The 25,734-nt window shown below is 36.5% G+C and overlaps 1 protein-coding gene across 2 annotated transcripts; it reads left to right on the forward strand.

The window, feature by feature from the left end:
• The first annotated feature begins 611 nt into the window (after nt 1–611).
• On the forward strand, nt 612–25,295 carry LOC139474565 (SH3 domain-containing protein Dlish-like). 2 transcript variants are annotated; one of them, XR_011653987.1, is made up of 4 exons: nt 795–876; nt 7,738–7,916; nt 8,249–8,501; nt 8,848–9,019. XR_011653987.1 is itself a non-coding variant. In XM_071257627.1 (2 exons), the coding sequence occupies exons 1-2, from the start codon at nt 819–821 to the stop codon at nt 25,169–25,171; spliced, it is 711 nt and encodes a 236-aa protein (XP_071113728.1). In that variant the 5' UTR covers nt 612–818; the 3' UTR covers nt 25,172–25,295. The 2 variants fall into 2 exon arrangements, 1 of the variants encoding a protein (XP_071113728.1); XM_071257627.1 differs by lacking the exons at nt 7,738–7,916; nt 8,249–8,501; nt 8,848–9,019 and adding an exon at nt 24,519–25,295 and having other exon boundaries at nt 612–876.
• The last annotated feature ends 439 nt before the right edge of the window (nt 25,296–25,734 follow it).

Below are 25,734 nucleotides of genomic sequence, written 5' to 3' on the forward strand. Positions count from 1 at the left end.
TACACTGGTTCAGTGTGACCATTAAAGTGGTTCAATGTGAACATTACAGTGGTTGAATGACCATTAAAGTGGTTTAGTGTGACCATTACAGTGGTTCAGTGTGAACATGACAGCTGTTCAAAGTGAACATTTTAGTGGTTCATAGTGAACATTACGGTGGTTCAATGTTAACATTACAGTGGTTCAGTGTGACCGTTAAAGTGGTTCAATGTGAACATTACAGTGGTTCAATGTGACCATTACAGTGGTTCAGTGTGACCATTAAAGTGGTTCAATATGAACATTACAGTGGTTCAATGTGAACATTACAGTGGTTCAATGTGACCATTACATTGTTTTAATGTGAAAATTACAGTAGCTGTATGTGAACATTAAAGTATTTCAATGTGGATTGTAGTAATAAACGCGACGTACACTGTGTACTTTATTGCCTTTGTTGTCTTCTTGCTTTAAGAAAAGGAAGGTTAATGTATACTATTACCAAGCGTTTGTCGAAGACACTCTCTAACTCGCTCTAACACTCTCTCACATGGCAGAGCCACCTTCATAAATCAGTTGACATGCGAGATCTGCAGTGAAAATCTTAGATGTTTCAGCCAGATATGCCTTTTCTCGCATTAGCGGCCATTATTACCGAAGGTTGTTGATCACTCGATCAACGAGTGCAAGCCCATGTCTTTGGTGTGTGCACGCAAGCTTATGGGAAGCATGGTGACACAATGGAGGCGTTAGTAGTCCGGCGTTGACAGCTACTGGTTCAGTGGGCTCCGCGGCGGACACAGATATAACATAGAGGGCCGACAAACAGAGAGACTGTCATGGCGTTCCTATGTCCCAGCAGGCTAGGTGGCGGCAAGGAGAAGAGGAAAAAGAAAGGTAAGGGGTGTTTCGTGTCGCAGGTTCAAGTGTGTGTGTGTGTGTGTGTGTGTGTGTGTGTGTCCTGGAGTTTGTATGTGGGTATGTCCGTGGATGAGTGTAGGATGATAAGCTTCGATGCTAATGTGTAGGGACAGGTGTCACCCTGCCCCAGTATGTGTTTGGCTAGCTCTATATATAGCTTTAAAAATAGGTGTTCGATGCCGTCTGGTCGATATCCTACACAATGTATGTCATAGGAATAGTCATGACATGACTTCCACTCGTGAGATATTTACATGTAAGTACATCGTGCTACTGATACTTTTATTCGATTGACGCCAGGGCCCAGTTCCACAAAGCGAAAAACGTTAGAGTAGATTTATGTTATAACGCGTCTAGCGGGAACCAAAACACTGGAAATAGAACTGTCCCGTCGACTAACTGTACCAGTTATCGCCATAACACGCACCCTGGTTCGGTTCGTTTTTTTTAGTGTCTCTGTTGTCGCACCCAGTTATTTTATTCATTAAAATTAATAACAAAGGGGGTTTTGATATCTTAAAATTGTATTTTGGGAAGATAATGTCAAATAAAAGTCAAATGGATTAGGCACAAGTGACAGACTTACGATGCCTTCTCCTACATACATTTCATTATATTGTAATATGTGAATAATAATAGAAAAATGTACAGGGTATAATACAGACGTACATATAAACAGTATTACACACGTAACATCTACCTACATGGACACACACACATACACGCAAACACATGTACGCGTATACATATATATACATGAGATACATTTATATTTATTGTTATACAATGGTGCATGTGTTAACGATATTTAATGTATTTATAATAAGACAGTAGTTTTAATTAAACGATAGACATTTTAAGTAAAGGACGGAAACTATAGAATATTACTAAACTGTGATAATTACATGGAATGTTATTGATTTACATCAAAACCAAAGTCATAACGAATACCAAAACTATCAGAAAAGTAAATATAAGTAAGACCGGGAATACATGACAGACACGTGGTGACAAGCGACAGAACTAAATGTGCATCGTCGTGTTCTTGAATTTCTGTTTACGGGATGAAGTCACGTGACACCACACGCATTTCTTCAATTGTAATGAGTATATCAAAGCGTCAGCTAATCTCTTACTGCCATTGTATGTACAACTAGTCAGCCATGCATTACATAATGGTGTCTTACCCGAATCATGATCTACTGATAACACGATAACTATTCCCAAAAACAAAGGCAATCCAAAAGAACCAGAAAGCTACAGAGGCATAACCCGTGTAAGCTATTTAGGTAAGCTCTTCACTTCTGTAATCAGTACACGCCTCCAGTCGTATTCTGATCATGTTAATCGTCTAGGTGTTAACCAAGCCGGATTCAGGAAAGGGTAATCAGCAACAGATAAACATGTAATAAAAGCCCTCATCGGTATTTGTTCTAGCCAAAAGAAAAGACTATTTCAGGTTTTTGTTGATTTTCAAAAAGGGTTTGATACTGTATGGAGATGTGGATTGTGGTCATTGATAATATAAAGTAATGTCAAAGGAAAATGTTTTAGAATTATATTTAACATGTGTCAAAGTATTAAATCTTGTGTGTCTAGCTATGGAAACATATCGTCATTCTTTGACTTCAAAATCACTGACAGACTGAGTGGAAATCGGTCTTATTTGCGTTGTATTTCAATGATCTTGAGCAGTACCCTTTACAAAATGATGTAATTGATATGAAATGTGTTAGTGATCCAACACAGCATGATGTACATATATTTCTAAAGCTTCTCAGATTATTATTATATGCAGATGATACAGTAGTAATGGCAGAAACAGATAAGGATCTTCACAAATCAGTAAATGTTTTTAGTGATTGTTGCATTTTTTTTTAAACTTAAGATAATGTGGTGGTCTGTTTTGTAGGGCACACAAGCACCTATGCGAGCAAGCCTCCAGAGCCATGTTTTGTTGTTCTTACAAAAATACGACAGTTGGAAATGTCCGTTGACTTTCAATTAAATTTGTTTGACCACATCATTCAACCAATATTATTATATGCCTCTGAAGTGGGCGGCTTTGAAAAGCCAGTTATGATAGAAAGAATTCATTTCAAATATTGCAGGCGTATCCTTAGAGTTAAGCAATTAACCCCAACCTTTATGGTATGCGGTGTACTTCGTATATGGCCACCAAACATTATAAAACCTAGAATGATTTTATATTGGATCAAAGTTTTACTTACACCAAATCAGCTGGTGAATGCAATGGACGTATGTATCAACTGCATCAATGTAACAAGTGTCAGTTTTGTTTATCATCTTCGGATAAATATTTCTCTCGTCTAATGAAAACGAACAAATGCAAAACGAGATGCAATCACGTGCGCACTATAACGGGGTGCTGGCGATAATTGTTCCTCGGCGATATCTGGTCGCTAGCTACCGGTAATAATTAATGACGTGTATAGCGAACTAAAAACGCAATCAGTATCACTGGCAATTAATAGCACTCGCCTCAATTAGCAGCGAATCAACATCAGTGGCAAATCTGCATTATCAACAAAACACTTCTAAATCTCAACTGCCAGGCAGGAGATAAGTACCAGTACCCCCGTGAATGTGAGGTGAAATACCTAAAGCCACTTCTGCGAGGCATGTAACCGAGGTCAAATCCGATAATGTTCTCACACGGGGTAATGTATATGCATTATGGTGGTAACCTCCTATGTGTCAGACAGCTTGTTACAACATATTTAGTTGAGTGCACAGCAAACCAATTGCCGATTACCTCTAGTTGGTGAGACCAGTGAAGGTCCGGGCTAGAATAGGTCTTCAGCAACCAATTTTTGCCATAAAAGGCGACGATGCTTGACGTAAGAGGCGACTGACGGGATAGGGTGGTCAGACTCGCTGACCTGATTAATGCATGTCGTATCCCAATTGCGGAGATCGATGCTCATGATGTCTATCACTAGACTCGATTGTTTACAGACCGCCGTCATTTAGCTGGAATATTGCTGAGTGCGGCGTTAAACAACATACATTCAAACAAACAAATCCAATTGGTGATGGAATCATCCATATGTAAACAACAACAAATTTATTGTAGCCTCTAGTTTCCCAGACAAGTGTCTTATTTTTCAAATTTTATTCAAAGCATGTTTCTGTGTAGCATATATGATCCAACACTATATGCAGGAAAGCACCGAAGGCATGTAAACAGGTACACTTTGCACACTCATATGCACGAGACTTCACTGACTTCTGAACTGAACGTTTTTACTGAAATGTATCCGCAACATTGTAACCATGGTGAGTGAATCTGCTTATAAAGCCAATGCCAAATTATTTGACTTAACATTTTCAAATGTTTTGGGTATGTTCACCCCTCCTGACAAGGAAGTATATATTTTTTTAAATCTGAAATAGGATATGTAAAATCAGTTGAAAAATCCAATATTGTCTACAGAATAATGCTGATGGCAGTGACAACTAGTGATGTGAAAAATACTTTTAATTTCTCACTTAAGTATGTGTGACTTCGGAATTCCTATGAAAAATCTTACCTGTCACAGAAAAATATTCACATTGCCTTTATTTTATCTACAATTAATTTGAACACTGATGATCTTAGAAAGTTTTTAAGTGTATCAAAAGCTTCATTAAGCCTGTTCCATCAATAAATAGTTGTGTATCATCTGCATAATGTCATTGTTTGTGGTCCTCCACATTGAGCTGTATTGATTTCGGTATTGTCCCTTATATATTTTTTAAATATTTCAGCAACAAGGAGAAATAAATAGGATGAAAGTGCATCTCATTGTCTGTACATCCTCTTTTATTCGGGATTAACGATTACAACATATCCGTTGTGTATATAGAGATTACACGAGTTGTAACATAAATGCTATCTGACAGGCACGAGGTCAGTAATCTTTTTCTTACAGACCCTCAAATCGCACCTTTTTAGTATCGAATCGAAGCATTTTGTCTATTCTTATGATCGCAGTGGCGCATTATTTCATAACACCACGGTCATGAGTGACGTCATCCGATGTACTGTTAACTATTCATAAATAATGTGACCCTACAAGTAGTCTCCGTGTGCGACAAATCTCCAATATAAGGAAGTAAGTAGTCTCAAATGTGGGAGCCAATGTATACAACAATATTAGAAGAATGGATCTCTCCAATAGGAGAAAATGCTACACAGTGTAAAATCTGAATTTTGCTTTGTTTACATTTCAACAAGTACAATTTTCCAAGCATAGTGTTCGTTTCCACACCTAATTTATTTCGCGTGATTTCATCTAAATATTTTGCAGTGGTGACAAAGATCATTTGTCATTTGATTCTAAAATGTATGAGGAATTCAGGGATGCATGTATCGCAGCTGAATTTGAAATATACGTGATCTAATAGGCGTCTTTTATAACCGCATACGTGAAAGGTGATTTTGTAAACACCATCCAGTATGATGGAACGTACACTTCGGCCTTCGTGTTTGCGTATTTTTACCATTTTCCAAAACATTCTAAACGATTCTAGCCTTATCGGCAACGTTTCAGAATTATCATTAGTGTTTTGATGAAAAAAAGATACCCGTAATCACCAATATGCTAGTTTTGAAATTCAATCCTTCGACTAAATATGTAATATTTAGATTTCTACACACACTGTAAATAACGCCGTGAATGTGTGATTTAGTAATGTATCAAACCTCGCGAGATTTACGATGTACCTCATATCATCCACTGTCATTTTAGTCAAAGCAAAATTACTGAAAAGGACATCTGATAATTAGGTACATAGATTAGTCCGGACTGATGCCGATTTATAGTGCTAGCTCACTGAGATACCATGCTGCAGTTTAACATGAATATCCCACTCAAACACAGTGTACTGACTCCGAGCCGACCAGTCCTTGTTGCAACCGAGCGCCAGACAGGGTAACAACAAGTACCATCTTTTAACTTCTTTTGGTATGACGCGGCCGGGGATCGAACCCCGGACCTTCCGCTCTCCAGGCGGACGCTCTACCACTAGACCACGGAGTTGGAGATGCCGAGTAGTTTTTTCTGACGTACATTTTCCAAAGATCTGAAAATTAAAGGTGGTGCGGCACTTGATCTACCTCCGGCTATAAAATTACTTGGAGATGTATAATATTAAATTCCCCCTCGGATGGTGTAAATTGAACTGCAATTATTAAACCGGTTTTAAAAAAAGACACTGTTAAGTGTTTTCCGAGGTTTTATTCTGCGTTGAGAAACAGCTAATCCCTCCGCTTTTCATCGTACACCGATAAAAGTACTGTCCGGCGATTTTTGTTATTCAGCAGTTTTACCGAAAAAAATAGCGAATAAAATATCTGAATGATATAAATACATACCCTAATGGTTTTTTGTTTATGCATAACGTTATACATTAAATACAAAAAATAGCCTGCCGTAAATGACAAAAACTGATTTGCCCCTATGACGTCAAAAGACGACAGAGATTACACACGTACAAAGAAAAGGGGCATAACTCCGCTATACTTAGCACTAGTTTATAACTCGGATCACTTGGTGAGAATTACCTGTCGGTAAGGACAGTATATTTTCGTGGTGATTTGTTCACGAGGAGCCAAACTATTCCAACACATATATCGATATTGAAACTGTATACGTTTAGGTATAAACAAACCCATAAGAAATGATGAAATCGTACTTTAAAAAAAAAGTAATAGCGAAATTGATGGCCCTATCTAACCTATGAATTAGTTCTTAGATTCCAACATTCTCCTCATTGCGCAAATGTAATTTGACTAATGTTGCACCATTATTAATGAAGCACTAGCCTTATCATCAAATTAATGACTTACTAAAAATATGACACCATTATATTTGACGTCATGGCTTGTTTCCTGGCACTGACAACGTCGAAGAAAGACACTCGTTAGACACCTTTTGAAACAACTCGTTGTAAGATAAATGGTAGATCCAAACTCATATAGACCAATAACAATTCTCAGCTGTTTCGGAAAATTCTCCATAAGTATCCTTAATGCGAGGCTCACTAAGTTTGTAGAAACTAAAAATATTTTAAGTCCAGCCCATGCAGGATTCAGAAAAGGTTTCTCCACAAGTGACAATGTATTTGTTCTACATGCAATCAGGGAAATTTTAAAACAAACAAAACGAAATCTCTTTTGCGTCTTTATTGATTTTACAAAAGCATTCGACATTGTGTGGAGGGCTGGTCTACGGGATAAATTGATAAATTATGGTATATATGGTAAATTTCTTAACTTAGTAAAGAACATGTACCATAACATAAAATCCACAAAAATATGTGCACAATTGGCCTACCACGTTTTTCATGTTTATACTATAGACTATGGCCAAGATGCTCTTTAGCTTACAATGTAACATAAAAGTAGGTATGTTCCCTGATCTGATTGGTTAAAAAGTGTTGTCGAATGAGCATAACATCGCTGAATGTTTGGGGTCTCATCACCGTGTATGTATACATTAATTAATGGAACTATTTTTGAAATCATCAATATGTAGGAACAGAGGGAAATTTACCTTGACTTCCACATCGGAGATTTCGATGAAATATTGAGTGAATGGGACGACGAGGCATTTTCTGAGATAATTCGAGAATTTGCAGGTAAATGAAATTTACCTTTTTCCATTAATTACAAAATAATAATCATAATTAATGTAATTTTCTTGGGCTTGGCCAAAGGAAAAACAAAACAAAATCAATTTTTAACAGAGTAAAAAACATTTATTGCAACTCTTTATTAGTTATGACTTTCATACACCCACCTAATTTTGTTCTTATTATAACCCACAACAGCTGTTGAAGCTGAAAACAGTTCTGAGATGGCCCCTGAACTAGGAAATACAGCCAGCGTTACCGTAGAGCCCAAAGTTCAAGCGTCCAGTGACCGCTTCGCGTCCCTTGATGAAAAAGCATTAAAAGGACATCGTGGATGGGAACCTCTCCAAATCTACAGGCAGTTAAAATATTTCGACGTAAGCCATTGAAACATAAAAGAATACATAAACACATACCAACATTTCCTACGCAGTTTCGATCAACATCAGCGAGAGTTACCTCCCTTACACCATTGCCATGATAGCAATGTAAAGCGTGACCAATGTGTCATCGCAAAAATTGGCAATAATATAACGAGATTGACCAAAATCTTAACATAAATTAAATATTTCGTTTTGTAAGATTTGAGATATGTTATACTAAATGGATATACGGAAATTTCATTTAAACACGACACCGTAATAATAACGAATTACTCCCACTTACCGTCACATTTGTACCCTGAACAAGGCAATCTTTTCACTTCCAGAATGGCTTGGTTTCCGAGGTTTTGAAACCACGTTCGAAGAGCTTCCTGCTTTTCAACTGAATGAGAGACTGGGGTTCTTTTATGCCGAAGTCAGAAATGCTGAGGGAGACCTTTACTCAAAATCGAGTTTTGTTGGGTTGCGTGCTGCCATGCACAGGCACATCAGGGGACCGCCATTTGAGCGCAGCATAAACATTATCCAAGACCGGGAATTTCACACTGCAAACTGCCGTCACTTTGCTGTCAAACGCAGGTATTGAAAATCGAGAGATTTGCAAAATTACCGGCCACAAAACCGATGAATCGTTGAAGTCGTATTCCATTGACTCGAGCTCGGCTCAAAAACGACATTATTCGAAATTTTTTCAGGGACAGCAGCAGCTCGCTAACGAACGTAATTTGGTACCTGTCAAAGATACAAATATCCTGCCACTGTCCACTGCTCCCGTGAATAATTTCCAGGTTAATTCTTCTGCTAATTCCCACGGTCTCTCTCACATGTGTTATTCCACTATAACAGTAAACAACTTTTTTCCATCCCAGCTAAGCTGCATGTCTGAAATTTCGCACATGTTTGACGTCTCTTGTCACCACCTCAGTTTCAGGCGAGTTGACACTATCTTGTACAGGGGCCAAACAGTATGTACGTCTTTTCTAATTTTGATTATTTGTATTTCATAGATACGCATAACTACAAATTACAAGTAAGATGAGGAACTGTGATAAAGAATTGAATTTGTGATATTTCCTCCTGTTTGTTTATTTTCTGAGAAATGGGCTTGAACATGTGACCACCCCTTTCGTAAAATGGACCATCATTATTGGAGTACCTCGAAACCATTGATCGGTTTCGCGGCACCCCATATCATGCATCTTTTCGAAGGCGAGCACGAGGAGACGTATTACGAACGACAGTCTTGTTGTGTCATGCGCTCAGTAAATTAGTTCCTCCTAAATATCTATATGGATGTACGGAAATTTTTCATTTGAAAACTCCGCCTTACGGCGTCGTGTTCAAATGAAATTTCCGTACATCCATTCAGCATAACATCACGCAAATCTTACAAAACGAAATATTTATCTCCTACCAAATCATGGTACTTGGGGATAATATTATATGAAATGTTGTTTACATTTCTACTGTAAAAATCCTTTTATTGTAACATGCATGCATAACTTACACAGATATTAATATGAATAGCAGCCCTGCTTACATTAAAAAAACATAAGCTAAACATAATGCTTTAACAACATAAAAAATGTAAGATATCAAATTCACTTTAATCACATTATTATTCATAATTATTGTCCCTTAGAATTGGCAAGACCAATGTATGGAAGTATACACATATATGTTTATGTATGTAACAGGTATGTGTATGTGAAGGCATGTTTTTATATGTATATGGTTGATATATATTTGGTGTTTAGATGCACACAAAAACGAAACAATACAGGCAAAAATAATTATTTTACTACCCGATAATAGGTAATCGTAGTGTAAAACATTGTTGTTTTTTTCCGTCATTACAAATTAATAATTCTACTATAACTCCCTTGAAATAATCAAAATAAAAACTTACTTTCGACAGATTTTCGCAAAAAATAAGCCCTCTAATAATATTTACAGTTAAAAAATAAACACATAATCACAAACAATTTATTGAACATTGTCAAATCAAACTGGTATTGAATAATACAGTAATCCTCACTTAAACACTGCCACAACAAATTAGTTCTTGACAAAACTGCCCTGACAAAGGTAAGCTGACCTAGATCTGAGACCGCCCCGTCCGGCGGGCGACTTGGGCGAGACGCACGTGCCGTACCTTTTTCTCTCGATCTGCATTCGTGCGGATCTGATCACTCCACTCTCACTGAGCCTGCACTTAAAGGGGCACTGATCTAACGCAATTCCCCGGACTGGTTGTTGCCTTTGTTATTGTTTTTTCCCCGTAAGTACCCGGATGATACGCAACGCAACTGAGCGTGACCAGAGACTGGGCTACCGTCTGCAAGGACAGCTAAATACACTTGGAGGCCGGAGGCAATATTTGTTTTACGAATTTTTGCATTAACACTGATTGGTTAACTGTGATTTCGACAAAGGGCGCATGCAAATTAATTTCTTCAGCCTAAACAAACAGACAAAAAGAAAGGCGGAGCTCATCGGATTTGGAAATACCCCAGATGGTTATAGTTTAATACTAAAAAAAAGTATCTATTCAGTGAAAGCATTTTCGGATTTCGGATTGCGTCGATAATACGACTACTACTCTCTTGTTGTCATCCACGTTTTCTGGTATAACCCTACATTTGTCGTCATTCACTTGATGCTCAGTTAATGAATTTATTACAGGTACAATTAGTGGTAGCACCACTTAGATTACCTAACAAAGGTTCCCATTTGGCATTTATTGTGTCTGGGGTAATTATTCAATCTAAATCCAGGTTTGAAGTGAGGTGAAATGTGTGTTATGTAATATGCACGTGGCAGACCAGCAAGAGGTGAATGATCAATTGATTTACTTTTTTTTGTAAATCAACGGATCGTTCCAAGTCATCAAAGGATTAAGAAAATACGTTGATTGATTAATTACTGTTATCTTGCACAGTGGATATGTCAAAAGTGAGTGTTTACATGTCTAGGTTTACTAAAACAAAGGTAATACACTCATATCAAGGCGGGAAGTGCCGATGTAAAAACAACATACTTTGTTCAAAGGGTTAACTGATAATACGTTGATTGATTGATCATTGTTATCTATCACTCAATGGATTTTTTAGGAACCGTGGACGTTATGAAAATAGTTGTCACGTGGGCTTTCTCAGCCGACCATTGAGACTTGGCACCTATGTAAAACACCTGAAACAATCCAAGTGATCAGTTGAGAAACGAACACGGGTTCTAATATCCCGAAACGATATATATGTTTTAAAATATTTGATTGTTACTGAGACACGTGACATCGAATAAGTTTCTTTGTACAGCTGCAGACGAGTGGGATATTGTTCCTTTGTGTGGATATTCACGGATACATTCCTCGAACAAGGAAGCTCCTAAAATTTATACACATAAATTTGGTAGGTTGCAATTATGGTATTTGCATTTTGTTTTCCTTCATTTGAACCGATTCGTTCTTGTTTCTCAACGTCTTGGTTGGGAAATTCTACAATGCACGACAGACGTTGTTTTCACATGTCTTTTCCTTTTTAAGCGTGTATATATTACCGTCAATTTGTAAAATGTGATTCTCTCAGGCAATTTATAAAATGTGTAAATATTTCAGTCATTTGGACTAAAACATCTGTCCAGATTGATTAAGATGATCAAAAGGGCCTACAAACATCACAACAGACTATTATGTAGGATTAGAAGCCAAACAACATAGAAATGTACTTTTCAACGTAACATTTTCAGTCTCTTGTGGTGACATTAAACATCAAAATGTTTGCAATTCGTTAACATAATAATACAAATGGAAATCTTTTTTAGTCACTTTTAATAAATTTGAAAATGTTACACATTTTGACAGTAAAAATTATACACAATATAAAAAAGCAATGCTCAGGTGAAATATTTACTTTGTGTTGCTAGTCAAAATAGTGTAAACGAAAATCGCAAAATTACAAAGCAAGTGACTTATCAAAACTTCGTCGCCATTACCGATGCTACCAACAAATATACCTACATTTCCTTATTATCTCGAAAACTGTATTTCATTTTGTTGATCAATGTGACCATACGCCCTTATTACTACCCATAAAAGTGACTGATGCGCTTACGAATTGCGCAGCAGAGGTCGCGAACTAGTCTAGATTTCTGCTATACATCCGGGTACTCACTGGGAAAAAACAATAACAAAGGCAACAACCAGTCCCGGGGAATTGCGTTAGATCAGTGCCCCTTTAACTATAACAACTACGCCGCCTGTTTCCCAGTGTCCAAAAGAAATGTCAAAGACTCTTGAAAAACTCCGCATCATGGTAGACCATATTAACTTGTGAGTAAATGTATTTTTGTGTCATATCTATTTCTTACTTTCCTGTTCTTTCATTCCTTTCTTGTTACAGAATATACCGTGTACACAACATACTCTTATCTATCGAGTTCACATGCAAAATTATGACATTGGAAGATCAGATAATGGTTGACAATATAAAAATAATCAGCACAAATTGCCAAGGCCTGAACAACAACAAAAAACGTATAGATGTTTTCAAAATTTGAACAGGAAAAAAAAGCAAATATACATTGCCTGCAGGACACCCATTTGACTAAGAACATTGAAAATAAAATTAAACAAGAATTGGGATAAAAACATTGTATATTTAGTTGTTATAAAAGTAACGCCCGAACGGTAGCTGTCATGTTTGAAGCAAACTTTGAATTAAAAATATTAAAAGAAGTCCATGATAATGAATTTGGTAACTTTCTGCTCTTAAAATACTATAAAGAGAAAAAACATTTACTTTAATCAACCTGTAGGGATCCTAAACGATTGTGTAATGTTGCCTTCTGATCAATAAAAAGAAGACCACTATTAGATCTACCATTGAAAAAAGGTTCCATCCAAAATAGATTAAAATATACACTTATTGCGGGATGAATGACTTTGATAGGTGTTGAGAATTAACTGTTACTTGAATTGAAAACTCTTGTATCTGTCTGTTACAGTTGACTTATTCACTCACATTAAAAAAATACAAAAACAGATTTTAGTACCGAAATAATGCAATTTATATTTTCATTAAATATGTTTTCACCTCAGTACACAATAAGAATTACTTTGAATAATGAGAAAGTATTGTTTTAAGAAAAATGAAACACACCAAACTTTGCCCAAACAAGTCCATGGTCCACCACTGTATGCAGCTCAGGGGCGTCTGCTACACCAAAATATGATATTTCCTTACAACTATTAATGAATGACTTGGTGTTCATTACACAGTGGCCTCAGAAGAATAGTATTCAGAGTTATATCCCATTACTTTCTTGACAACTTATTTTATAGCAGTTCATGCCTTATGCACCTCAAATGAATGGATTATGAACTCACTACTTGGAAAATTATGCAGATAATGTAGGACTTTAAATCATACCTTCACCACACATTATGGATCTTTTTATCTACCAAACGTAATAAAATAAAGTTACCATGGCTCATCAATTTGTGCATCCTCTCACCAAACAAGTTACCACAAAGTGCAAGTTTTGAATATTAAAATGATGTGCAAATATTAAGAGTATATTTTAGCATTCTAATTATCATAATTATCATAAAATAGAAAGTAATAAACTCAAAGTGTTTCAGAGTGGTTTCAAGAGTGATAAAAGAATATCCATATTACTATTCACTACGGTTTATTTAACTGTTATTACTTTATGTCTATACATCATATATATGTTTCTAATGTTTGGCATAACATTTCAACATATGTTTGAAGAAAATCGCAATCATTTTAAACGGCATTTATCTATTCATATGCCTGTGTTTCACAGAATCCTTCACTGAAATGATTTGTTTGTTTGCTGTTTAACGCCGCACTCAGCAATAAACAGCTGTATGGCGCCGGCCTCTGAATACTCAAATCTGGACCAGACAATCCTGCGATTAACATCATGAGCATCTATCTACGCATTTGGGATACAATGACATGCACCAACCATGTCAGAGAGCCTTGCCACCCAATTCCGTTAATGGCCTCTGACGAACATGGGTTGCTGTAGATCAACTTTAACCTGGTTTTGATATTACCATGACAACTTGAGATATATATTGGTAACCATCTAGTCAGCAAAATACAGTGAACATGCATGTTTTAAATTTTGTACGTGTTTACACAGTATTTAGTTTTTGCAGAATGATGTACATTTTCTTTTATCATGACGTCATTTTTGTGAACCAAATATGCGCTCTCAACTTGATGACGTCATATATTGGATGACATTATTTCTTAGATGGAAGTGTCCAGTGGGTTGTTCCCCATAGATGTAGCTAAGTCACACAGATAAAGACAGTGGCAGAACGATCACACCCAAAAGTGGGAGACATATATGACAATCAGTATTAGGAGAAATGGTACAGTTAATGGACGTGAGGATGGCGAGAAAATGCGGGAAATACCAAACTTAACCCACTTGTTTGTAAAATTGACTTGTTTGACATTTCTGAAGTCAGTTTCTGTTCAGGGAGTCATTATTATTAACATTTGGGTAAATATTTTTAAAGCTTCCACAGGGGGCACGGGTGGCCCAGTCGTCTAAGGCGCCGTGATTCGCTGTGCAGAGTTGCGTCCCTTGGGCACGCCAGAAACCTATGATTGTGGGTTCGAATCCTGGTTCGCCCCGATTATGTTTCTAGGTTTGTCAGCACCATACCCGTGCTCGTGGGTTTCACCGAAGTGGTAAACGTCTGAGACCTGCATCACTTCGGGCTTTCCTCCCACATTAAGCTGACACGCCATGATATAACTGGAATACTGTTAAAAGCGGAGTCAAACCCAACTCACTCACTCACTCACTCACTAAAGCTTGCACAGTTCATCAACATCCTTAAACAGGCAGTTCATAATGTTGATATCATATATAAGAAATAGACATCTCGTGGTCGTTGTTTTTCATACAATAAAACACTGCTGCGCCCCTCATGGTTTGTTCTCCCTGCAGTGTTTTATTGTGCGATAAATAACTCAAACTGGAATAATAAACCAGATAAAATTAAAACGCAAAATCTGAAAAAAAATTATGCTGATGGTGGGCTTAGAATGGTGGACATTAAAATATTTATAGAATCACTAAAATTATCTACATTAAAAGAGTACATATAATAATCCCTCAGTTTTTTCTTTCACTGATATGATAAATTTAGGAGTCAATGCTGATAAATATTTATGTGTGAAAAACCCTTTTTGGAGAGATGTTTTAAATGTTTGGGGAAATTACGGCAGAAAATTTACAACAAATTCAGAAAGGATTTCCGAAATTCTATCACAGCCCCTATGGCTAAATCACCAATTTAAACATGAAAACTATATAATCAAAAATTGGTTTAAAAAGGGTATAATGGCAATTAAGGACTTATGTAATGAGAATGGATTTTTGCCATTTGAAATATTAAAAGTACGTTATGATATACAGGGTACAATACTAGATTATAATAAGGTTAAACTTAGTATACCTAAAGAATTGAGAGACACTGTCAATCATTATATCAAAATACCAATATATGACTTAAATCTTTGTCCACAATTGAGGGATATATTTATACCCGTTCAAGGATCTAGGTTCTTTTATGATAGACTAATTACAATAACAAAACCACCCTTAGTAAATGGAAAATGGCAATCTCTTTTTGACAATGATATTCAATGAAAAGAAGTTTATTCAAATTTCAGAAAATGTACTAAAGATACTAAATTGATTGACTTTCAGTTTAAGTTTATCCATAGAATAATTTACACCAAAAAATGAAACTAGTTGATAATGAAATCCTACACAAATTAAAATAATAATCATGCCCTGTACAATAAGGCGATAGATCAGTTACGCCTCAAATAACAATACTATCATAATTGTTTTAGTTATATCTGACTATCGGTACAACTTTTCATGCTCTTCTTGAAGTGTGTGTGTGTGTGTGTGTGTGTGTGTGTGTGTGTGTGTGTGTGTGTGTGTGTGTGTTTGTGTGTGAACCTGATGTACAACCCTTTGAAAGGAAAAAAAAAGTCCCCAAAAAACAAAACTCACACTGGTTGTTTATTTCTTAAATACAATCACTTTTATACAATATGTACATTTGATTTATGCGATAAACAGATACCCTAACATGAAATTAATACATCCTATTAACATATAGTTCACAAAAATAGTACACAAACGTCAAAGTTTCCTTTTCTGTTTGCCATAACAATCTGATTGTTAATGTAGTGGTAAGTGCATATTCACATCTTATCAATTATTTATTATTAACACAACACAAGCCTGAAACAAAAACAAACAAGTTTCGAATTATATAATAGCACAGCATGAACAGTTTCATAAACCTCAGTGTTAATTTTAACTAATATGTTTCTCGTGCTCAATGCAAATGCTTTCAACCGAAATGTAAACACTTTTCTATCCCTGAATGGGTATAACTGTACCTCAATTAAATGTATTATTATACATGTAAACTTATATTTCATATCACTATTACATTATCAAATGGTTACAATTCAATGCAAAACTTACAGGGTATCTGCTACTCATATGTTAGGCACTCCACATCATTTTGTGACCACATGCTGAATGTGTAATTGTCTCGTGCGATCCGTGTTGACACTTCATTTATACCCGTGCAAAATAATACCGGGCATGTCATTTACGGTTTGTTTTATTCTTTATATTAATTAAAACCGTTATTATTTACACATCCAAATATTTAATGTTGCGCGCGATCTTCCTGTTTTATTACAGTTGTATTTATCAAATGCCTTTATCTTCAAGATTGTCTCCATGACAGTTTTCTTACGTACCGACATGGAGAAATAAATCATTAAATACACAAAGGTTAAACTACATGGTCATAAAATTACACATTCGGAAGTGTGAAAAATATTTACGTTTGTTCTTCTTATAAAAATTAGTGTAAACCGTAAGAATAATTCCGCCCGGAATTACAAGTTGAGCCGATGTGAATGATCGAGCAGCACAAACGGCAGCCATTACAGCCGAGTCGGGATCGGACGTGGGATTGGCGCTCTGCGTTTGGATCCAACTGACATATATCTGGATACTGTGCTATGCTGATTTCTTGATAATTATCCCCCGCCCCAACGAAGTTGGCGGGGGATATAGAAATGGGTTCCGTCCGTGTGTGTGTGTGTGTGTGTGTGTGTGTGTGTGTGTGTCTGTGTGTCTGTCTGTCTGCGTCCGTCCGTCCCGATATCGTTTCCGGAGCATAACTCAGAAACCGTTAAATATTTCTCTACGAAACTTTGCATGTCTATCAGACTCATGCTGAACTGGTGCCTTTTGCTATTTGGGAATTTTATAAATTTATATTTTTTACGTTTCCATGGCAACAAGTTTGACTTAGGTTCTATATGGGTGGTGTTCGTTTCCGGAGCGTAACTCAAAAACCATTAAATCCTTTCTTACAAAACTTTGCATGTCTACTAGGCACATACTGAACTGGTGCCTTTTGCTATTTAGGAATTTTATAAATTTATATTTTTTACGTTTCCATGGCAACAAGTTGGACTTAGGTTCTATAAGGGTGGTGTTCGTTTCCGGAGCGTAACTCAAAAACCATTAAATCCTTTCTTACAAAACTTTGCATGTCTACTAGGCACATACTGAACTGGTGCCTTTTGCTATTTAGGAATTTTATAAATTTTTATTTTTTACGTTTCCATTGCAACAAGTTGGACTTAGGTTCTATAGGGTAGAGTTTCTTTCCGGAGCATAACTCAAAACCCATTCAATACTTTCCAACAAAAACTGTGCATGTTTACCAGACACATACTGGACTGGTGCCTCTTGCTATTTAGGAATTTTAGAATTATTTATTTGTCACGTTTCCATGGCAATAAGTTGGACTTAGGTTCTACAGGGGTGGTGTTCGTTTCCAGAGTGTAACTCAAAAACCGTTAAATACTTTCTTACAAAACTTTGCTTGCCTACCAGGTACATACTGAACTGGTGCCTTTTGATATATAGCACTTTTAGAATTTTTTATTGTTTATGTCTCCATGACAAGTTGGATTTAAGTTTTGATATAGGATTGGTTTACTTAAGTAGTATAACAAATAAACTGTTAAATATTTCCTTGCCAAACATTGCATGTCTATATATAAAGCGCATACTGAACTAGTGCCATTTGATATTAAGGAGTTTTAGAAATGTTTATTTTAGAATTTCCATTGCAGCTATTTTGACATGGGCTAAGAGAAATGTTGGGTCAGTTACCTGGTTTGGGACCATAACGAGTTAAAATGGGCGGGGGATATAGATGACTTTGTCAACTATACGCTTGTTATGTTAAGTATTGCTGTTATTGGTTATTCAGATTGTTTATTTGTCGGATAAGTGCATATTAAAGAAGGATTGCAGCTTTTATTTCAAGGCATTTTGCAGTTTCGTAAAGCACGCATCCGGGGAATCCCGTGACGTCATTAGGCTGCCTACAACCTGTACGGTCCAAATACCGACACACCAGCATTCTTCGAAAAAATAATAGATACTGTCACTGAGTTTGAGTCGGATCACTGCTCCATCTGTTGAGATTGGAATTTTATCCAAAACCCAGACACTGATTTGTATAACTATAAAAACGTAAACAACCCAAAAGCTAGAGATATAATATTAGATTTCATAGATGAACAATCCTTTTTTTTTTAACCCTTGGTGAGATTTGAACCCAGACGAGAGACGATACACGTGGAGACAAACCAAACCCATAAAACAAGCCAGATTAGATTACTTCTTGTTTTCAAGAGACCTTGAAAACCCCGTAGATAAAGTTGGTATAGACCCTGCTTACAGATCAGATCTTTCTATACATTAGATCTCGTTAAAGAAGAGGCTATTGGAAGTTTAATAATTCCCTACAAAACGACAAAACTTTTGTTGAAAAAACTAAAGAAGCAATTAAAAATACAATAGAACAAAATAAAACAGGTGTCGATGAACACGTCAATGACATATTTAATATAGACGACCAACATTTTTTTGAAACACTAATGTTGATAAGAGGCCAAACTATAAAATACTCCTCGGAAAGGAAACGAAAGCGACAACAGAAAGAAAACGACTTACAAAAACATATCGAAGCATTGCATAGACACCTCAAAGGATATAGAAATTAAAAACAAAATACTAAAGAAACTTAAAGAGGCAAACATTGAACTGGAAGAAATAAATAACATAAAAACAGAAGGAATAATCCTGCGATCTCGGGCAGAATGGAGAGAAATGGGAGAAAAGCCAACAAAATACTTCTTATCCTTAGAAAAAAGAACTATCTGAATAAGGCAATAGCTAAACTAGAAACAAAGAATGGACATACCATAACTGAAACAAAAAAATATCATCAACGAAACCAATAGATATTACGAACAGTTGTACATAAACCAAAGCAGCACTTAAAAAATTGGAGACCAATTTCGCTATTAAATGTTTCCTATAAGATAGCATCAGCAGTAATAGCAAATAGAATTAAAAAAAGTTCTGCCAACAATAATTAACGAAGATCAAAGAGATTTTATGTCAAAACGATACATTGGAGAATGCACTAGAATAATTTATGAAATTATGGACTTTACTGAATGCATGGAAACCCCAGGGTTGTTGTTACTTACAGACTTTGTAAAGGCGTTCGATTCAGTAGGCTGGGTTTTCATCCAAGAAGCTTTGACCTTTTTGTAATGTTGGACCTTCAGTGAAGCACTGGATAACAACATTCTATCACGATATAAAATCTAGTGTTTTAGTTAACGGTTTTGCTTCAGATTATTTTTAAAGTAACAAGAGGATGTAGACAGGGTGACCCGTTATCTCCTTATATATTCTTGTAATGCGCAGAAATGTTGGCAATAATGCCACGCGCTAATAAAAATATAAACAGAATTAAGATCGATGAGATAGAATGTCTAATTTCCCAATACGCAGACGACACATCTCTCATATGAGATGGATCTGAAAAATGTCTCCAAAACGCCATGACAATTTTTCAAACATATGCGTCTTTTTCAGGCCTAAAAATTAACACAAGCAAAACGCAAGTGTTGTGGATTGGCTCACAACGCTTCTCTGATAAAGCTATGTGCATACCAAATTTCCCACTCGTCAAACAAGAAATAACCGATTCATATTACATGGACAGAAATATATCATATTCACAATGTAAATACACACAGTTCATGACATTTTGGTCTCACTGTCACCACCTATTCGTTTAAAATCACGAACTTGCACAATCCAACAATATGACACTGGAATAGTTTTTGTTTGTTATCATCTATAGATATACTTTGTAACTTGTATGTATTTAAGATTGCATGTGAACTATATTCTGTAAACATATTGTTTGTGTACTCCAAAAGGAAATAAAATCATAGAAAATAAATAAAAAATAAAATCCACTGTTATGATACATAATGAAATATCCCCATTCTTCCCATGCAACTTTTTTTGTCACTTTTTATTAATGACATTGAGGCCTTCCTACTGGAATGAGGAAGTAAAGGTGTTAATTTAAATTACCAAAACGACATCAATCGAATATTTTGGCTGCATGAGATCGAACCCCAGACCTTCCGCCCTCCAGGCGGACGCTAACTGGACCACGGAGGCGGTCGAATGGTATCTATAGACGTATTGCGTTGGTCACAAGTATTGTAGCGGAAACAAAATCACCGGTGTGTACCTCGCAAATACATGAATCACATCTCTTCATATTCAACGTAACATCGAATGGTGATGCTTGTATATCATCAAAAGTTCAAATAAAAGAAGGGGCAGTCGGGTAGCCTGGTGGTTAAAGCGTTCGCTCGTCACGCTGGATGACCCGGGTTCGATTCCCGACATGGGTACAATGTGTGAAGCCCATTTCTGGTGTCCCCCGCCGTGATATTGCTGGAATATTGCTAAAAGCGGCGTAAAACCATACTCACTCACTCAAATAAAAGATACCGATAAACTTGCATGTGGCGTGTTGATTCATTGTCTACCGTTTCCGGGTCAAGGGAGCATGCAAGGTCAAACGGATTTAATAATATGTCTATTGTATCGTGAAAATCACATAGTAATTTCATGTTAATGTTGATTACTGAAACTATGTAGTGATTTGTGTTCATTCTGTATGTGACAGGCGAAATGTTTCAAAATTTACTGTAATTATTTTTTAACGAAAGATTATCAGTAGACCACCCCCTGACTGTGACATCACATCCGGTGACCTTTGCACTTACTGAAATATTGCTGTCAGAAATCACGATCTTTATTTTCTTTTCTCTTTCGTCATATTAACGGAAAATGGCAAATGATAATTCTTCGATTGAGAAGATCGTCAACTTTCGTCAAGGCATATGTATGAAGGCAATGTAAACTTTGTTGGTATTAAAATAGCAATTAGTTATGCCGAGGTCGGGCGAGATCCGCCATGTTTGATTTTCGAACGTCTGCAAGCATCATGACACGAGATTTGTATTTTCGCATATCGTAAATATTCAACCAAAACACTTGAAATTAGGATTGGTGAATATTTATCAGTCATTAATTGTTGCCTGCCAAATTTTATGACATGACACGTCAGATAAACCCGAATGTTCGTATTTCTGCTGACATGATGACCTCGGAAATTGAGTTTTATTTACTGACATGGTTCATAATTTACCATCGCGCTGTTACATGCCGATAAAAAAACCCATCGAATTTATACTCTGGTAAAATTAAGATATCGAAGATTTGATTATTAACATCAATTTGTACAAATTTAACGATTTAAACAGGTTCCTAACATGAAACGCAAACCGCCTTCAATAACGTAAGTCAAGTCATAAAATAACAAGTAAATTTTCATATTTTGTGTACTCTTTGGTCTTTACCTTGGCATGATTGAAAGCATCAGGATATGTTTACATAGTAATGTGTAGTTTTCTATCAGGAATAAATATGCCAAAGATTTCTTCAATAGGCCCTTGTTTAATGAAACACCGACGGAAATCGTCCACCCTATTCACAGCGCCCGATGCTAAAACAATTCAGCAGGCTAAAGGTTAAACAAAAACACGGACACGTGGTTACACTTTCCCAAACGTTTTAGTGGAATTAACATTAAACTTGGTATATATATTTTCTAGGATAGAGTCCGTGTATACAATATAGCATGTGTTATGAATCACTATCAAATAGTGATGATACAAGGTGTTTATAAAATGGTGAGCGTATCCTGCCCCACTGATGACGCCCGTCACAAAGACATACAACGCATCTCATAAACACGGGAACATATGGAACACGTCAAATTTGGGAATTGGGCACTGTATAAACAAGAAGTTATCGTGTTCTCCCAGAAAAAAAACTAAAAACTAAAATGCACCGCCACTTACTTTTTTTTCAAAAGTTAGATGATAATCTGGTATTAATTTATATCGGCCTAATCTAGGAAGGGTAGAAGTATGTTGGTGTCGCTCTGTGTTTATTGGATGTTGCCACGGTGTTATAGCTTCTTATATAGAACTCTAAATCTTTACAATGTATAAAGAAAGTATGATAATGACAGTTTAGTGAATATTTTCATTTAAAAAAATCCCCCATAAAATCAGAGGTTTACAGTTTTGTGTGTTTCTTAAAACATTTTGCAGTTGTACACTTATCTATACAAAAATTATTTCTTAATCTTGAGTGGATGTATGTAAATATATAGATATGAGAATGACTGCTCGAAATAAATTAGTATTAGTACGTTAGTAGGTTATGTACCAGACAATCGGCGCATGAAGTTTGTTGTCTCCCCCTGCACAGTTATGGCATTTAGAAGTTTTGGAAAGTTAATCTAACCTCTCTCAGTCAAATACTAGTATATAAAACAAGAATAATGCCTTATTTGGCACGTCCTACTTTTTTGTGACAGTTAGATGATATGTCGATCATGTGCAATTACTTAGCCAATGGCATGATCCAATCAATATAAATATCTAAATCTACAGTTTTAGTGTTATCGTTTGTTTTAACATGACCAATTAATGACATTTTCAAATGGGTTGTGTGAAATTATTTCATGAAGCAAATGGGATAAAGGTCGTCATTCACATTAATTTGGCGACTCTTTAAATTCATGACAGTATTTAGATTCTTCTTGTATGTGTTTCCCGTCTATAACTAGTCCAAGAAATGGTGTTGTTTAAGATACTGGCCCAGAGGACAATAAAGCAGATGCATATAGAGGACATGTTATGGTGGTTGACATATTTTACAACAACTGTTAATTATTCTCTTTTATCATACCATTCAAGTTGTTTTTGCATGATTTTACTTCTCAAACGAAATGGTCGCGACCAAACCACTTCCATCAAGGCTCATCTACAAGTTTATAGAAAATAGTTCCAATTTTACGGAAAAGTATTAAACAAATGGTCCTCGCGTGCTGGAATGGTTTGTAATGACTAGGAAAAAGTATGCCAGTATGATATATGTCCATTGTAAGCACCTGAAGGAATAAAGTATGCAAGTACAATATTTGTCCATTGTGAGCATCTGAAGGAATAGAGTATGCAAGTGCAATATATGTCCATTGTTAGCACCTGAAGGAATAGAGTAGGCAAGTAAAATATATGTCCATTGTTAGCACCTGAAGGAATAGAGTATGCAAGTACAATATATGTCCATTGTTAGCACCTGAAGGAATAGAGTATGCAAGTACAATATATGACCATTGTTAGCACCTGAAGGAATAAAGTATGCAAGTACAGTATATGTCCATTGTTAGCACCCCTAGGAATAAAATATGAAAGTACAGTATATGTCCATTGTTAGCACCTGAAGGAATAAAGTATGCAAGTACAATATATGACCATTGTTAGCACCTGAAGGAATAGAGTATGCAAGTACAGTATATATCCATTGTTAGCACCTGAAGGAATAAAGTATGCAATGAAATTAGAACAGTCGCTATATTTTCGAACAAGTGATCAGCCCCATATGTAAACATTCTGCATATGTCATCAACGAAGAATGAACCATACAAAAAATAAGGTTTAGAAAAACATAAACAACTACCAATAAGTGCCAAGTGTCGTTAACTATCGTCTATGGTTCTTTTCATGCCATGATGTCAGTTGTTGCAGTGAAAGTATATTATATATATCATATTATCACAAGAATGAGAGTACCTTTTATCGTCATTCGTTTGAGATTTCCAATTGTATAAGAATGTTATTGAGCCAATATCGGCAGAAATATTTAATGTCAAGCATAAGCATCTAATTTTGTTGCAATCAGTCTGTGACCGGGAATGGGTTAAAAGACTTTTACAGCCTGAAAAATTATGATTAACAATATTATTAACAATATGATAAACAGATTGTATGGAAAATGAACAAAGAAAAACTTACATGGACATTTCGAGAATGAAGACCATTTTCTGTTATTATTCAATGACTTGATAGGTTTTAATTAAAACACAGATCGTTATTTTACTTTAATGATTACAAATGTGTCCATGTCATTGCTATCTTCGAAACTAACCAAAATATCCTTAATGTGATTTGACTTTGTATTTTAAAGAGAGGGAACCACTGTTTGGTCGGATCACCGGCAGTGATAGTGTGGACACACTGGTGCGAGTTGGCATGGAGAAGCAGCATGGACTCTGTCCAGACTCCAAGATGGTGACGGTTCGCGGCTTCACGGCGTGTGCAGATAGAGAGCTCAGCCTCGACCAGGGCCAAGCAGTTTACGTCTTGTACAAGGAGAATGGTTGGGCATATGTCCTCACAGAAGATAACAGAGAGGGTTTTGTCCCATTGTCCTATATAGCTGCGTGTGCCAGTTCCAATGCTTGTAGGTCCCTTTCTCCGCCACTGCAGGGTGTGTCCGAAGAGCTGGAAGTAAGAGAAACGGACCCTTTCTCTATCGCGGCGGTGTCTGAGTCTCGGTCATCTGATTCTCAAAGTAGCATTTTCGCCTACCGGAAGCAGTCATACGGCCGCTATGTAGTAGTGTTCGACTTCGATACCAGCGAAGAGAATGACGTGAGTGTCGAACGTTGTGAGCTTGTCACTGTGGTCAACATGGAGGACCCCGACTGGTACTGGGTCGTCAGAAGCATGGGAGAGGAGGGATTCGTACCAAGATCCTACCTCTGTCCTTTCCCCGCCGACCTTGCCTTCAAAGAAGAGATATCAGGCACTATGTCAACAGCATCCTCCCATTGTTAGGAATGACGCCTTTTTGTAACACAATGATCTGAAATGTTGAATAATTTGACATTAAATCGTGAATTCATTTATTTGATTGTATTTCACAAAAGTGTGATCCTACTTGTAATAAGTATTTAGCTTTACCTCCAACGTTTCACGTTTGTACATGTTCATTTTGTGTTGTCAGAGACAGACAGACATACAGTTTGTTTTGCATGAGACCCATGAAGATCCGGGCTAGTAAAGGTCTTCAGCAACCCATACTTGCCGTGAAAGGCGACTAACGGGATCGGGTGGTCAGGCTCGCTGACTTGGTTGATGCATGTAATCGTATCCCAATGGCGTGGATCGATGCTCATGATGTCAATCACTGGATTGTCTGGTCCAGACTCGATTACTTACAGACCGCTGTAATAAAGCTGGAATATTGCTGCGTGCGGCGTCAAACAACAAACAAATAAATAAATATTTTGCATGAAGCCCATCAAACTCATTGTAGAAAACTATGTTTACAAGTACGATTTACAAGTGATTTATTTTACTGTGAAGATATAATTCAGGAACCTGGCAATATTTAACAT

Source organism: Haliotis cracherodii, unplaced genomic scaffold (assembly GCF_022045235.1).
Source record: "Haliotis cracherodii isolate W230 unplaced genomic scaffold, xgHalCrac1.p SCAF_3, whole genome shotgun sequence".
In the NCBI taxonomy this organism is placed as follows: Eukaryota; Metazoa; Mollusca; class Gastropoda; order Lepetellida; family Haliotidae; genus Haliotis; species Haliotis cracherodii.